The 16,623-nt window shown below is 39.8% G+C and overlaps 1 protein-coding gene across 3 annotated transcripts in view; it reads left to right on the top strand.

The window, feature by feature from the left end:
* Positions 1-16,009, top strand: part of LOC117159472 (protein couch potato) — a 183,701-nt gene extending 167,692 nt beyond the window's left edge. For 2 of the 3 annotated variants that reach the window (XM_033339334.2, XM_033339336.2), the window contains exons 8-9: positions 4,254-4,458; positions 12,766-16,009. In XM_033339334.2, coding sequence (XP_033195225.1) covers positions 4,254-4,458; positions 12,766-12,798 — 238 coding nt within the window. In that variant the 3' untranslated portion in view covers positions 12,799-16,009. The remainder of the gene's footprint in view (positions 1-4,253; positions 4,459-12,765) is intronic. The other variant, XM_033339339.2, reaches the window with a different exon arrangement.
* Positions 16,010-16,623: the final 614 nt, after the last annotated feature.

Genomic DNA, 16,623 nt, shown 5'->3' on the forward strand with positions numbered 1-16,623 from the left:
GGCCCGCAGTTTCGCTTACGCCGTGAATGGCGAGCTCGTTTCTGGTACAGGGGGATGACTCGACCCCGTTCAGCCTTCAGCGATTTTAATTTCGAACCGGACGTCTCGTACGTCGATCGACTTCTATTTTCTTCCTTTTCGGGTTTCGGTATTTTCACTGCGTGTTACTCTCTTTGTCAGCCGTATGAATAAGTTCTCGCGACCTTTTACGAAAATACGTTTTATACGATAAGAACGCTTTAACGGCATTAACCCTTTAAATACGACTGCCGTCGATAGACGAGAAAACGAAAATTTCGCGAAACACGTCTGTCGTTGGCGAGCGACGTCGCGTATCGATAATTGCGTTGAATTTGCCATCTTTTTGCGTTTGGAGGGAACGATTTATAAAAACGTACTCGTGCTCGAAGGATTAATCGAAGCGTGTTCCATTGAAATCTATCACTTTTTGCCATCTCTCGGATAACGTATGAATACCGCGGTGAAGAGATCGTTTTATCCTTTCAACGAATACGATGATAAAGACGTCGACCCATTTTCCTGACCGCGGCAACTTATTTACTGGTTGTTTTATCGCGAAATACCTGATTTTTTATTTATATTTCATTTAATTCGTTTCCAATTTGTTTCTTGGTATAGGTGTTATTTATATAAGTATTTATGTTTAATTATGGTATGTAATTCTCGTTACTAATTATTACCAACTTCTCCTTACTAATTTTTTTTTTTTATAAAAGAAAGGCTTGCTTTCATTAGGATGCTAATTACAATTTAAGCCTTCTGTTACGGCAACCTCTCGAGGATTATAAGTTGGGGAACTCCGTCACACACAACGGAAGGAAACTGCGTTTCAGGTGTATCCACAATTTGTTATATAAATTGACTTAGATTTTTAAAGGATTTTGGCATTAATGTGTAATTTTTTGTGCACATTTGATCGTTATATGATTTAATTAATTAATATAGTTTAATCGTTAGATTCTTTCTTTCGATGCCTTGATACACAGTGACTACAAAAAGCATTTGCACGCCATTATTTATCGTAGTATTTGCACACTAATCGATTAAATCCAAGAACATAAAGTTTCGTATCACTTAGCGATGATTCGTACAAAACTAAAACGTAGAAGCTGATAAAAATCGCTTGGCTAGAAAATAGAGATATGCGCAAACATTTTTTGCAGTCACTCTATATGACAAATTTGTTTTAGTTCCGCGACCTCCAAAAGTTTGATCAATCTTCTTCAAATCGATTCGATTCAGCTCGAATGAATGAATAATACAAATACGAAATTTCTATAGAAATACCGCGCTTACTAATCTTCCTTAAACGAAACACAGATTTATCGTATCTGCGGGTCCATAGAGAATCGCAAGATGGTAAATTAAAGATCAAACATTAGTTATCATCATGGACAAAATTGTGGAATTTTTACAAGAACATCCGGGCCATAGTGCGGTGAACTGGAAATGACAAATCTACCATACTCCGCTCTGGAAACAATTACGCGACTAGAAATTTAAGAGAGCGATATAGGTCAGCGCCGAATCAGCCGTATTTCCTCTCTCTCTCTCTCTCTTTCTCTCTCTCTCTTTCTCTATCTATCTCTATCTCCGCGTACGATACACCGGTTTTAACGCGTCCTCAACCCTCTAAAGGGGTTCTTTTATGAAAGGGAAAAGATTTGTTTATGGATAATTTGGTGCTAGCATAATATGATATATTATCAATAAAATACCACGGTATAACACAGCAAGCGAGTAAAATGAAATTTTAAACGAAGTAGACACGTGGTTATGTAACTTGTAAGTTACATTGGTATTACAGGGGGTTAACATTCACGGTTGAACGTTTTAACCGGCTTTCCATTTCGTCTGTACATATATGTATATTAACGCTAAAACTACCACCGACTAGTGTATGAAACTTGTACCAAGAAAATCAAAAGGAAAAAACGTAGTCTTCGTCTACAGAAAAATTACGGGAAAGCAATTACAGGTAACAAAAGTACAGAACAAAATCGCGCAAAAATCCCTAAAAATTTCTGCGACAAAAAATTCTTTAAAATTTTGTTAGAGCGTTTCTTTCAAATTGTATTAGAGAATTCTATAAAATTTACATTTATTTCAAATTCCACAAAATTCGATATTTTTATTAAACACTACGGTTCGCTTATTTCGAGCATTGGTAGTTTTAACGTTTAAATACGATTGCAAACGTATCTAAAAGAGAGCTTCTTGAAACCGGATTAACAGCACTGCCTCCAAGAAACGTACATCACTGACATTCGCTGATTCATTTTTTGCCACCAGTCGTAGTTCGTAGCCGTAAGACGCACCTGTGCTAGTACCCGTAACCACGTATCGAGATATTTAGTGGCATTGATCGACACACTCTAACATACACATACACGTATACGCAGCAAACGCACACGGTGATCGCATCGCAAAACAGCGAACGAGCATCGCGCGCACGAAAAGACAATGAGACTTTGACTCCTGCTCCGTACATGCGTTATTTAATATTTGGATATTTGTATCGTTTCGATAATATCGTGTGTATTAATTGTTTTATAGAAGTTTCGTATAATTTGTTCATTTTTTTCTACTTTGTCCGTTTGAAGCAAGATAAAGTTTCTATTTTCTCAGATTTTATAAATTACTTGAAATTTAAAATTGAACAGGGCGATAATTTGTACGTGTGTAATTAAATATACGCGTACGATAAATTCAATACGGGCGTATTGAATTCATGAAACTTTTGCACGAATGAGATACGCATAAATAGGTATGTTAATAAATGTACGTTTGAATAAATATGAATCAGAGATGCTTAATTTCCATAAAATAATTGCTCGTAGGTTTTTAATTCTCCAATACATACACATAACTTTGATACGTACAGGTTTACAGTGTCAAATCGAAGCCACGTTTACTACTCGGTACAAATAAGAAATTGTTAACGCAAATGTCAAATATTTGCTCAAAAATCCTAACGCTTTAATCAGAATATATTTATCACGCCGTTTATCGCGTATCCTAACGCCCGTTTCAATATTAGATTGGCAACTAAGTGATTGAACTTAAGGATTTTGTCGTTACCACCTAATGACAAAATTCGCGATCATTTAGTTGCCAACCCAATACATTTGAATAGTACAGCCAATGCGGCGTATTCGATCAATATTTGCAAATAGCAAATATCCTTAATAAAAATATCGCATGTATGGTGCCAATGTTAAAACGATCTTCGATCGCGAGACGATTCGTCAGTTTCTTTCCATCAGAGGTGAAAAAAGAAAGCAACGAAAGTATCTATCGACAAGTCCCACCATAATGGACGCGTGTCGTAATTGGAAGAATCGAAATTTACCGTGGTTAACGCGGTACCTGGTGGAATCGCGGTAAATCAAGCGTAATCGATATCGATACTTCCGTTAATGGCGTCGTAACCGGCCGATCGGTCCGGCTCGGATATAAATTCCTCGGTAATCGGTCTTCATACACGCCAAACGGATCTAAATCTTACCAAGAACGATGTAGTATGACGAATCGATGAGCCTGTTCCGCTAATGTTCAAGTTGAATTTCGTCGATCGGAAGAAAGCCTTTTACGCTTTGTCTTTGATCGTTTTTAATAAAGTTATCGTTAAATGTTTGCCCCGTGTTGCATCAAACGGTAGCCTAATAACGAACATACGCGAATTACATCCGAAATTTTGTTCGTATCTTGAAAATGAAACAACAAATTGTAAAATATCATCTACCTGTTAAATCGTTCCGTATCAAATCGATCTATCGCACTTATCTATTAAAAACTGACGTGTTTTAGCAAGTCCTTCGCAAATCCTGCAAAGCAGAATATTTGATCGATCAAACACAATACCGGGCACGGTAACCACGATTCTTCCTGTATCTAGTCCTTACTAATCTTTCTTCCGTCTCTAACCATCGAAACAATCTCTAGCAAACGAGATCACCTTTCAATGACTTCGAAGAAAATTGCATTGAAATATGTCACGATGTCTCGTTCCACGCTGTTCGATCAGCGTCACCGCAGTTTCTCGACATGGCAATAACATGGAAATGGACGAACGAACACACGCGTAACCACACACACACACACACACACACACACACACACACACACACACACACACACACACACACAGAGGCCCTTCTCTTTTTGACCAGAGTACCGTCTGTCATAACTAACTAGAGCACGTATTGTACGCTTCTCTTATTTATGCACAGTTTTCCTGGTTTCTCCCGGCTTCGTATGCACACGAAGGGAGGGTCGCCAGTGGCCTTTGTCGAATACCAAGACGTTCGCTACGCGGCCCAGGCGATGGCCACTCTCCAAGGATCCTTTCTCCTCTCCTCCGACCGGGGAGCAATACGAATCGAATATGCAAAGTCAAAAATGGCCGAGGTGGGCTTTACAAATCTCTGGATCGAAGTAGGTTTCATTTTATGCTACGCTAGCCGCTACAGACATCCTGTACACATCCCGACGAAAACGCAGCGACCCTGTGCGACACATCCTTTGCGTTATCTCGATTCTTATCTCGATTTTTGTCAAGATATTTCCCCTACCTCGACTCCTTATCTCGTTGATCAACGACACCCTTGCGATCATCGCGAATATTCTCTTGCATTTTCTCTGTCGTTCTTATCCCGCTATTTTCCTTTTCGTCCTTACGATTTCCGACCGAGGGCTAGACATCAGGAATTTCTTTATGGGCCATCGATGTCCCTTCGGTCGATCCTCGTCTGTCACTCGATACCGTTTCGTTCTCCTCGCTCCCTCGCAGCACCACTTTTCTTTTTTACGATCTCGTTTTACCATTCGATCCATCAACGAAGAACCGTCGAAGATTCCAATGAAACTGCACGAAGCACAGATCTGCGTTTTCGTTGCCGGACATTGTAGTATTACCGTTGGGAGTTGGACGAAATGCCTCTGGAAAGAACGAGGATCTTGTCGCTACTTTTGCTCCCTCTCTCCTTTTATAAAGTAGGAACCATCGAGACAGGCTTGACCGGATGTGTCACTGTTGCCTCCATTTGCTCTCCTGTCACGCATTTTACGGTGACCTGGTAATCATGGCAGAATTGGAAACGGGATGGTTTTTTGAACAAAAGCAAGTTTAAGAGCACAGAGTAAATGTCCCGCGCGTAGCGCTTTGGTTCTTCGGAGTAAAGGCAATCGTCGTATCGTAGATGGAAGCGAGCTTCCCTCGTATTTTCTCTTTTCTGCGTTTATCTCTCCTTACGTACTCCTTCGTTCTAATTAAATACAGAAATAATTCTCTATGTGGAGTGACTCACGAAAGTATTTCGACGCTCATCATAAAGAACTTCGATACGTATATCGTGCTATGTAGAAGACGTTTTAAACTTTCGTTAACGTTATAAGACACGACTAATCATATATATTCGGCAAAAAAGTTAGTATACAATCATCTTAAACGCATAAGATGAACATGATAAGGCTTGTCAACGTAATTTACAATTGACTGTTTAAATACTTTTGTAGTCTCTATGAGATGTATACTGAAGAGTATTAAATATCGTGTTCTTTCAAATTTCCTTCAAAACTTACCAACATAATTACAATAATCGCGTGTCATTCTAATGAAATTTCAAAATGTTTTATATAATACACACACAATATACACTCAAAGGTATCTACAAGCATCCCAGCGCTTCTCATATTAAAACCTATTTTAGTAAATTATCTTTCTCGAAGACACCTGCTATTCGAGACGCGATAAAAATGTAATAAAAATGTACTCTGTTCTCTTCGATCACCTCCTTTCACGAGGAATCATCCCTTTCCGGACGATGCCATTTCAGTGTCAACCCGTACATCAATAGCATAACAGCACGTAACGACATTTGTAAATATTTTTCCACTTTCCCGATAATTCTCAGGGGCATTTTACCACAGCTCCCTACAGTACAGTGGCCTCAGCGATAGACTCGCAATCGATTAGCTGACAGTTCGATTTCGATCGATCTAAAGATCGATCAATAACTTTGTCGGTAAGACACGTCGCACGGTGTCTCCTGGCAGTAGAAAACGCGCGACGATCGATCGGGCGTAAATCCCTCGATCGCGATCGATGGCTGGACGTATCGCGAGCTAGCTGAGTCCACTAGTATCGCCAATTGCCAATTATTATTTGCCGCTAATCGCCTATGGATCGTGCACAACAACTTGCCGATCTCTAACTTTTTCTTCCACGTTCTGCTTTTTGTTCTTTCCTTTGTTTCTTCTTTTTCTTCTTTTCTCTGTCTCTCTTGACTCTGTTCGACGTTTGCTCTTCGAGGTTATTGGATCGTCTCTACGCAGATTCGTTTGTCGTATCCTTGGTTTTGTTCCTTTTTTGCGTTGTCGTTTTTATTTGGAAGATTTTACTTTTTTACTTATAACTTTTACTATATACTTTGAACGTTTTAAGGCGTTCGATCCTTCGGACTATTTCGTTGATCGAAGAAGTTTTTCGAACGAAACTTATTCTGTTTCGATGAGAATATCTTATAGCGATTCTACGTGGTCTTCGATGATTTTGCATGATCTACATGGGTCTATGCACGTAGTTTCAAAATTAACTTGGTATACATACTTGGAAGAAAGCTGAAAAAGTAACACTGTTTATAAAATAGTATTATAACAGCGCTATTATATCGATCACATCATAGCAGTGTTACCGTATAATGCTAAATACAATACTATTTAAACAAACTTGAAAATATCATTATATTAAAAAGCAAAAATACAAAGATCGTCTCCTGATAAGATATTTCATTCAAAACAGATTAAATTCAATTTTAATGATTTTCTCAAACAGAAAATGGTTTGACACGTAATGATATGAGAGAATTGTAATAGGAAACTCTATCATTTTCACGTCCTTCGTTTCCCGTTGTCGATTTTCGTTCCGGTTCTGCTCGGTCTTTCACTGTGTTGCTTGAGACGCATAGTACTTACTCGTTCATTTTTGCTCCGTCCTCTTGTCTGTTTTATATTCCTCTTTTTTTTTTTTTTTTTTGTATTTTCCTCCCTGAACGTGGTCTTTTGATATACGACACCCTTGCACCGTATCCTGCCGCGCTTTTCGTAGAGGTCTTGTTGCTGGAGATTCTCGGGGGAAGGTCGGATAACTGTGAAACGATGACTAATTGCAAAAGAATAACGAGACAGGTGAATTCTATTAACAAGAACTAAGAAAAATACACGTACGATACGAATACACCTTTAGATTTTCTTGTAAAGTTATTGTAATTTTAAGATAGCCGTAAGATCGTGAGACATTTTTAATATGGATAAAGTTCGTTAGAATAGGACGACTTTAATGCTTTTAAACCTTCTTTAGGTACGAATATTTTCAGATTATCGCGATATTGCAATACATCACAAAGAAACAACGACGGCATGGAATTTTATTACGAAAAATTGTGAAACACCTACGTATGAAAATAAATAATTAACGCGAATATATATCCTCGTAATAGTAAGAAAGCAGGAAATTATTTAAATTCGTTCTAATATGAGAAAGAAATACGTGTTGGAGAAACATTTTTTAACATTGTTGTAAAAGTATCCAGCGTAAATATTTGATTATTAAACGTCGTTCCACTTCGCTGGTACTAATTATTTATTCATTATTTATTCTCGTAATCGTCGTGGAAAAAGTAAATAGGAGAAATGTAAAGACTGCGTATTTCGATTTGTATTCGTAAAGATAAATTCCTCGAGTAATCGAATGGAGGAAGTCGAAACTATAATACGAGTGGAATCGGTGATCGTGAAGAATCTACGCGTGGCACGCTTCTAAAGCAAAGTATCGTACATCATCGTGGTCTTACGATAAATTCTCGTATCATCGTGCAAGACGTATAGCATCCGGATTGCTCGCGATCTCTTTTCTCTTTTCTTTGCTCTCTACGACCCTAATTTAACAGCATTCGCGATACAGAGATCGTTTATAACTCGAAACAAAAATATTAACCATTTTTCTTGCCAATCGTACTTACAATTACTCACAGTACTTGATGCTTGATATTTCTTATTTTTTAACAGGAGAACAAATTTAATAAACATTTAGTTGGGAACAAATTTTATTTTGACAATTTGTACACGAACAATTCAACTTTATACGTATTAGTCAACCACCCAAATTAGAGCCACAAGATACTAGAATTACAGACAAAATGCTATATCACAAATACGTCATCGTTAGAAACTTGTTAAACGAAATCTAAAGCCTTCCTTTTAATTTCGTTGAATCGTATAAAGTCGTTTCACCGTAAACTTCTAGAGATAACGCAAATTCTAAATAACGCAAGTGCAAAGAACAAAATTACCCTGTAATTGTCTTAACCGTAATTGGAGCTACTAGCTAACGTACAGCGTAATATACGAGAACTAGAACTAGAACGGCATCCAACCAACAATGCCAAAAATATAGGTCGCGGAAGCAACGCATCATCCTCGCGAATATACGATTCGATCGAGCGAGACCAAGTCCGTTGTCTAAAAAAGCAGGCCAGTTTGCCCGACCTTCCCCTCGGTGAAATTAGGGAGATCGATAGAGAATCTGCTTGGGGGCTGGGCAACAACGTTGCAACGAAACGCGTCGTCGCTAATTCATCTCGCCTAAAACCGGAACGGAGACGCCTTCGAAGCGGCGCGACCAAGACGGACGTGGCTGCTGAAGGAGAATATCCGACGCGTTAGAACCGCTTTCTCGCTCCTTGTCTCTGTCTCCCTTGCTATATACAGTCGGCGACAGAAATAAGTGGACAGGCAGTTGAAGCAATATCGATAAAGTTCCATCGAACTGGTACTAGCTTTATACAGGGTGAGTCGTAAATACATGTCCGTCCATTTCAAGAAGGTTGAATTTACACGTTAAAATAAGTAAAAAAAACGTCTTATGCCCTTGGACGATCAACGATATCGTCGATATTTCAAGGTTCTCAACGTCGTTGCGATTTGTCGATAAATATTAACGATCACAATGCAGTGACAATATACATCGATCCATCTAGTGGAGGAAATATCGACGATATATATGGTGAGTCCGAAGGAACCCTTGGTTCTTCGGTAGTAGTGGCTGATTGATAAAAATATTCGAATTGTTCGCCCCGTTTCCTGCTTACGATAAGAACGTTCTTTAATAGCACCTTTGCAAACAGGTAGAGCGAAGACAAATCCATTAGGTTTCTGTTTCTGGGCTATTTAAGATCTATCGTGTATTCGACGTAAGCGAACAATGCAGGTAAACGATCTACGAGAAACGATATAAAATGGATTTGAGAGTGTTCGATGAATACCTGACATTTTCCAGCGAGTACGAAACTCAATGCAAAGGGAGCTCTACACGTTGAAACATATTGCGATGCATCGACACCCCAGGTTCCACGATACAGCTTACGATATACGTAGATGCGTATCGGTATCAAAACCAACTCGTATCGATGCATGAATCAGGTTCTCAAATATAATTCCGTGGGAAATAAATTTCCTTTCGAAAGGAATCCCTGGGGAATTTTCGAGAAGGCTCCTAATTTATTTCGAGCGTTCAAGAAGGTTCGGGAATCGTCGAACTCTTCGATAATAGCAGTGAAATTGCGGTAATAAATTTTATATCTTCGTAACTCTTTCCGGTGGTTAAAACCTTAGCGCTGCTGAGCGCATCGACTTCCGCGCTAACCGCGTCTCTCGTCGTTGTATTTTGTTTTTCGATTAAACGAACTTTATCCAACGGACGTCGAAGAGCAGAATCATCCGTATAGAAATATTTTCTGCGCAATCGCTCGGTTCACTGGCTTTTAGTTCTTTTAACGGCGCGTATTCGGAAAATCTGTTTCACTCGATTAACCATTTTTTCGTCCATTTCTTTGTAATTTTCATCTTTGATAATCCACGTACCTCTCGTCAATCAGAATAAGAGAGAGTTAGAGTTGACATTTTGAAAGACGCGTTTCGACGTTGGTATCGGGCCACTGACTGAGAAGGATCGGTAACGCGGAAATAAATAGAAACTGACGCAGAATTCGTGAAATCTAAGCGTCGATGCATGCATCGCAACATTCGCAACATGTTTCAACGTGTAGCGTGGGCTTTAAGGCAGGCGGTAGCGCGTGTCGATGCACAACGCATCGCTCGCAAACCGAGGTATGTAGGACATACGTATATTCGTAAGACATTTTTCACTCACTTCGGTGTGCACATTCGTCGTCCATCGAAGTACGACCATGCATTTATGACTCGCCCTCTGTATCTTCGTAGTAAATAAATTATTTAACAAGTAACCGAAATTAATAACATTTTTGCGTAAACGAGCCGGATTTAACGAAACTCGATCGACAGCTATTTCCACCATCTCGTCCACTTATTTTTATACGCGACCGTAAATCTCTGTCCGTCTCTGTCCTTTCTCCGTGATTTCGACGTGAATTAAAAGCGACGCGACCGTCCTGTATCTTCTTTCGTTCCTTCCTCCACGACCAAGGATCGCCGAAAGCTGGCGTTGAAAAAGAAAGATGAAAAAAGAGAAAAAAGAGAGAGCTTTTCAGTCCGGATGCAGCCACGGCCTAACGAGGTACGTAGATTACTCAATGGCAAGGCGTCTCTTCTTCGTCAACCGTGGGAAGAGGCTCACGAGGGCGAAAAGGGATGAAATGTAGGTTGTCTCTTGCTTTCGTTCCGCGGGACAATGACGGATTCGTTAAAACGCGACGACCAACAGCTTCGTGGTGAATCGGTAAACTTGTCGCGCGACCTCTCGAAAACCGGATGTTCGACGAGCGTTTATTTCTGTTCGTTTTCGTAGCCGCGATCATAGCTGACTACGACCACTAACAGCCACGATTAACGGCTTGTCTTCGGTTTGTCGATTTTGCGATTGTCGATTCAAACGTAAGGATACGAGCAAGGTTGTTTCACGGTAATTGAATTGTGCACGGTGCTTTGGAGAAAGGATCGGTAGCTTTTTGAAAGAAAAGAGGCGATTCGTGAAGGACATTGATAAGGTGTTGCGACGAAGATGTTTTACGCGTGTGATCGTAGATCGGACGAATTTTACCTGTGGATACATCGTGATATGGGAAAACGAAGCAGAATTTTGTGGTTAATTTCCGAACGTATTCCAAATAGAATCGATTACACGCGAATAGACGTAACGCCATGTAACATCGTATCAGCCACGTAAAATGATTTTTTTTTCTGTAAACGTAGCACGATATGATATTTTTCTTTTATAAGAAAATCGATCGAATTAACCGATTTTTGTTCTATTTTTTATCATAGAATTTGACTAAATTGTTGAATTTATAACGTCTATTCGTGATAGAATATTTGAAATTACTGCATATGTATGCGTATTATATCAGTGACTTAGATATTTCAATTTATAACCTGCATATTTTCAATCGCATTTACAAAGAGTTTGTACAGATGATAAGAGGATTTACTATAAGGAAAAGACGAATCTGTCAGGTAAATTTTAAATTCCACGTTTGTCTTATAAACCAGAAAATTAAAACGGAAACTAATAAACGTCTACGTACAAAACCTTATTCGCCAAGAACCTTCTATATGTATGCGCGTATAAAATTTCAAAATTCCACTTACCAACGTGGATTCAACGTATATTTCGATAAGAAAGGATACAAATTCGTACAAACTTAAATAAAAAACAAATGTATTTTCCCAGCTAAACCATACGTCGAAGATTCTTCGCAAACCGTCGAACGAGAGCGTAAAAAATTGACGACCTTCTGTTTCCAAAGCACCTTGGCATATTGTACCTATAACCGGAAAGAAAGAAATAATGGAGAAATATCTCGAGTAGAAATTGGTCGATTTCGGAGAATAACGGTTTGATTTTACTTTGGCGATTTTGGAAAACGCACGGCGATGCGCGATCGGCCTCCGAACGATCCTCCTCGCGGCTGTAAATCAGCGAGGTATCGCGGACAAAAACCGTGAAAGCGGCGGAATGGAGACAAACGAGGCGCGATGAACGGCCGAGCGAACGCTCATTTCATACTTGGTTCATTCGTTCCGATTTCACGTCGAACGAACGCCGACAACAATTTCGTATCCCGTCCTACTCGTTCTTCTTTTATTTTCTCTATCTCTCTTTTGCTTTTCACGAACGATTTAAAACGATAGGGCGCGGAGTAAGCAGAACTCGTACTATTTCCGTTCGTGCTTGATTTTACCGTCTCTTATCGGCTTAAACTCGTTGTTGGAACTCGTTGAAAGTATTATTTTATTTTAATCCTCCTTTAAAGCATAGCTATATTTATATTCGTGGAACAAATGAATTTCGTTTGTTCGATATTTTGAAGATTAACCCTTGGATAGTAACGTTGGCTTGTAAACGACTATAATAATTTACGTTGGATCGATAAAGTTTACGATATTCTACTTTGCTTCGTACTTTGCATTCTCCGTTTTATTCGTACGATAAAGTCAAACGAAATAAACAATTCGAAGATCAAGCGATCCAGCTACGAATCGTTGTGGTCCGAAATGGCTGAACGATACCAGTCGAGAGTTAATTATAAGACGGAGATTTAATCTTATTCGGTCTTTTGGAGATCGATTAAGGAAAATCTACCGAAAAATCGAGCTTTAGGCGATATCTATGGAATATTTGGAGTGAGTCAATTGGTCAATTTATCCATGTGCCTTTCTCGCGTTCTTTCTGTGGGCGTACTTTAATTAAATTCATGATGCTTGCAGGGATCAAAGAGAGAAGAAAACGGGCAACCTTAAGATCGACATCAACGGCATGTAAGAGGAACGAGGGAAGACCATGCGTGCTTACACCCCGGAATGCAACGATCGTCAAGAGACCCGGATTCAGTTGTTTGCGCAATGGTAACGAAGAAAACATCGACGAACAACGAATCCACGACAAACGGTTCGGCAGGTTTCCAGAGCAAATCGACCGAGTTGCTCGAGAAATCGTTGCGAAGACGGAAGAGGCAACATGCTAGCGCAGGAATAATCACGGGAAACCGAGAAAGAAAAGAAACTAAAATGGGGTGGGAATATATCGAAAGGAAGAGAAAGTAAAAAGCACGTGCGACAAAAATGAAAAAAACAGAAAAACAGAGTAACAGAAATAGAAACAAGAAAGTAAGCATTCGCGTACACGCAATAAAAAATAAAAGGGGAAAAAAATACAAAGAAACACGCATATAGAGGAAGAAAATGAGAAAGATCGGGGATTAACGAAAGACGAGGCAGGGGTGTGTCTGCGTGTGTATGGTTCGAGCCTCGTCTCGCGAAAATCAGCACCACGACAAGTAGGGGAAAGAGAGAAACGAAGAATAAACGGAACAAAAAAAAAAAAAAAGAATTCTTATAAATTGCGCGGAGCAACGGCGTTTTAGATTCGCGACTCGCGGGGGGCCCAAAATAATCGCGTATATATGATATTCCTAGGTATATATATTTTTTAACGACTTAACTTATCGATCTATTTCGATTAGCCGTGTACTACCTTGTCTATTTATTTTCCACCGAGTCTTGATTGCGATCAACGACGACGACGAAGCGAGAGACACGAATAGAAGAAAAGAAAAAAAAAATACGAAAAAAGAAAAAAGATGAAACGAGAAGAATACACGAGAAGGAAAGAGACACGATACATATACACACACACACACACGCACACGTACACGCACACGCGAGAAACACGAAAGACACGCGAGAAAACGAGACGGAAGAATCGTCGCGTCGGTGCGAGCTCGCGCGAAGCGTCGTAACGCTCTAGCGAATTTCTACGCAGAGGCGGTCGCACGTTGCGATTTCGACACTCGTGACACCATTTTCTTTCGCATATACGCATCTACGCGCATACACGGATACACAGATACACGAACAACACACGTATATACATACGTTAGATACATACATACATACATACATACATACAGAAAGAGAGGAGAGAAGCGTAAAAGCAGGAAGGCACTGTTGAAGTCACACGCGCACGCATATATATAAATAATCGTTCACACGTACACGGAGGAACATACTGAGTCCACAGTCGCGAAAGATTCTTTTAGGAAAATCGAGCCCCGCGCTGTTTTCGAGCAAATTGTTTTGGAAGAGGAAAGAGAAACGAAACGGGTTGGAAATTTATTGTATAATGCAGGTTGATGCAATTACTCCCGGAGAGACAGAGTAGTTTTGTTGTAGCACGCTCTCTTTAACCTGTTAACTGGATCGTTTGTTGAAACGAACGTAAACGTTTGGAAAGACATTGCCCATCTATTCGAACGTTGAGAGAATGAATTTCTATTTTGCTGTTTCGTATAGAAAAAAATTGATAAGTGTAATAGAGGAGAAGGAGAGTATAGAGAACGAATATCTATTTTACTTTTTTAAGGTAATAAGAGAAAAACGACGGGGATAGAATAACGAAGAAACAGTTTGATATTTTAACGAACAGCAACGAACGGTATCGTTTTAACTCCTTGGCTCACGGCGTTCGTCCATATTCGCGAGATTGCGACGCGTGAGATAAAAGTTACGATCTTTTCTCGATCGAGAAAATCGAGGACCACGAAACGTAAATTCGTACGCGTAATACAACAATTGGAAGAGGAAAACGCGAAAGGTGGCAACACGATTCGACTAAAGTATGCAGCGGAACGATTATGTCGGAGTGAAAAGCAAACAAGCAAAGTTAAACATACCTGTAAGCATAAATAAAAAGAATCGCGAAGCATGGAGTTAAAGCAAAGTACTTATATATATATATATATACATATGTATATACATATATTTTTTTTAAAATACAAGAAAAAGTAAGTTCATTCGTATCGAAAGCAACTTGTTCGTGAAAGTAAAATACCGAATTATATATTTCCTAATTATCGAAGATTTTGAAAAGCAACCATCCAGCCGATCGCCAGTTAACAGATTAAAAGTGACGCAGCCAGAGAAAACTCGAGAGAAATCCTATCCTAGTATCTATAAATAACTGAAGAAGCGTACGTATGGATATACCGATTCGACTCGTAACGCATTCGTTACATCTCCGTTTCGTACGAGAATTGCCAGCAAACTCGAATCGCGTCCATTAATCCCGGGACGATGTAATTCGACGGAGGCGTGACTCGTCTCGTGTCACGTAACTCGCGTGCTCGCGAACCACGAACCGAGGGATTCGCGTGGAGAACAACGTCCGACGAAGAAGAGAACGAAACTGAAACGAAAGAGCGAAGGCAGACGCGGTGGCTCGTAGACGAAATTGCATAATATAGAGATACAAAAGAGACGAAGACGAGTACATCAAGCTTAATACCAAAGGTGCCCTAAGAAGCGTGTATTTATGTTTTATCATTGGCGCGTCGCGAAAAGGCGAGCATATACATTTAATTATGTATCTTGTTAAGGAGAGTCTAATATCCTAGACGAGAGTGGCGATGAACGACAAGCGTGAATCGGACAAGCGTGAGTGGGAACGAAGAGAGAAAATACGAATATAGAAATAGCGTGTCAGTGTGAGAAAGAGGGAATGGTATGAACGAATGATCGATAGAATGATTGTGTTAATTTACGTAATAATCTTATACATATACATAACGAATGCGAACATATCATAGGATTAAGCAGTAGAGGGAAGAAAGTTAAAGTTCTCGTAATAAGGATAAAAAGAAAAAAAAGTAACTTTTAAAACGATCTGTCTTTGTAGTGGCGCGGATAGACAGAAACGAGGATACGAAGGTGGTGTGTGCCCTGCGTGCTAGATACGACGGCCAACTCGGCACGTAATTTGCCCAAGTGCCTTCCCGTTGGTCGAGTCATGCTGTAATTCGTACCGTGTATTATTCGTCTCGTCCCGATTTCAAACGTCGAACTCCCCCCTCTCCCTATTCTCCCGTAAATCCATATTACGTATTGTACGTATACCATACGCATTAAAGTACGAAAAGAGAAAAAAGAAAAAAAGACAAAAAAAAAAAAAAGAAAAGAAGAGAAAAAAAGGATGGTGGAAGGAGAATAGTCGCGCAGAGTCCTGAATTACAGGAAGACGCTTCTTCAAATTAAAAACTCTTAACTGATCCAAAGCTGTTCGAGCCTGCCTGATAGTTTTCTATCGCCTCGTCGTTTTCTACTTAGACTTTTCTCCTCGAAGGACGGAGAGCTGCCGCATCGACGCGTGTTCCTCTAATTAATATTTCTCTGCTCGACGATCGTCCCGTTGATAGAATCCACGTTAACTATCCCGTACAAAATGGGTTGAGAAGGAATAAGCGGAAAGAGAACGAAGGAAAAATTTCGCCGGCATACGGTAAACGAGAAAGACTATTTAAAGAAGAAAGCGAGAGAAAACGATCGAGAAAGTTCGTCAACGGTGATCGAAAGAATACTCCTCTGTGTATAGCGCGATGGAAATAATGGCATATTTTTCTCGTAGATTCCTCGAATTTTATCGCCCGAACGGCTTCCCGAGTCGATCGACAGCTTCTTTTCTCAGAGTTCACAGCCAATCATCGTGCTGATTAAATATGATCCTCGTCGAACAACCACTGGGCATTTATTATACGCATCCGCAATTAATAGTGGCGAGTGGTGATTAAGTGG

Source organism: Bombus vancouverensis, chromosome 1 (genome assembly GCF_051014615.1).
Source record: "Bombus vancouverensis nearcticus chromosome 1, iyBomVanc1_principal, whole genome shotgun sequence".
Lineage (NCBI taxonomy): Eukaryota > Metazoa > Arthropoda > Insecta > Hymenoptera > Apidae > Bombus > Bombus vancouverensis.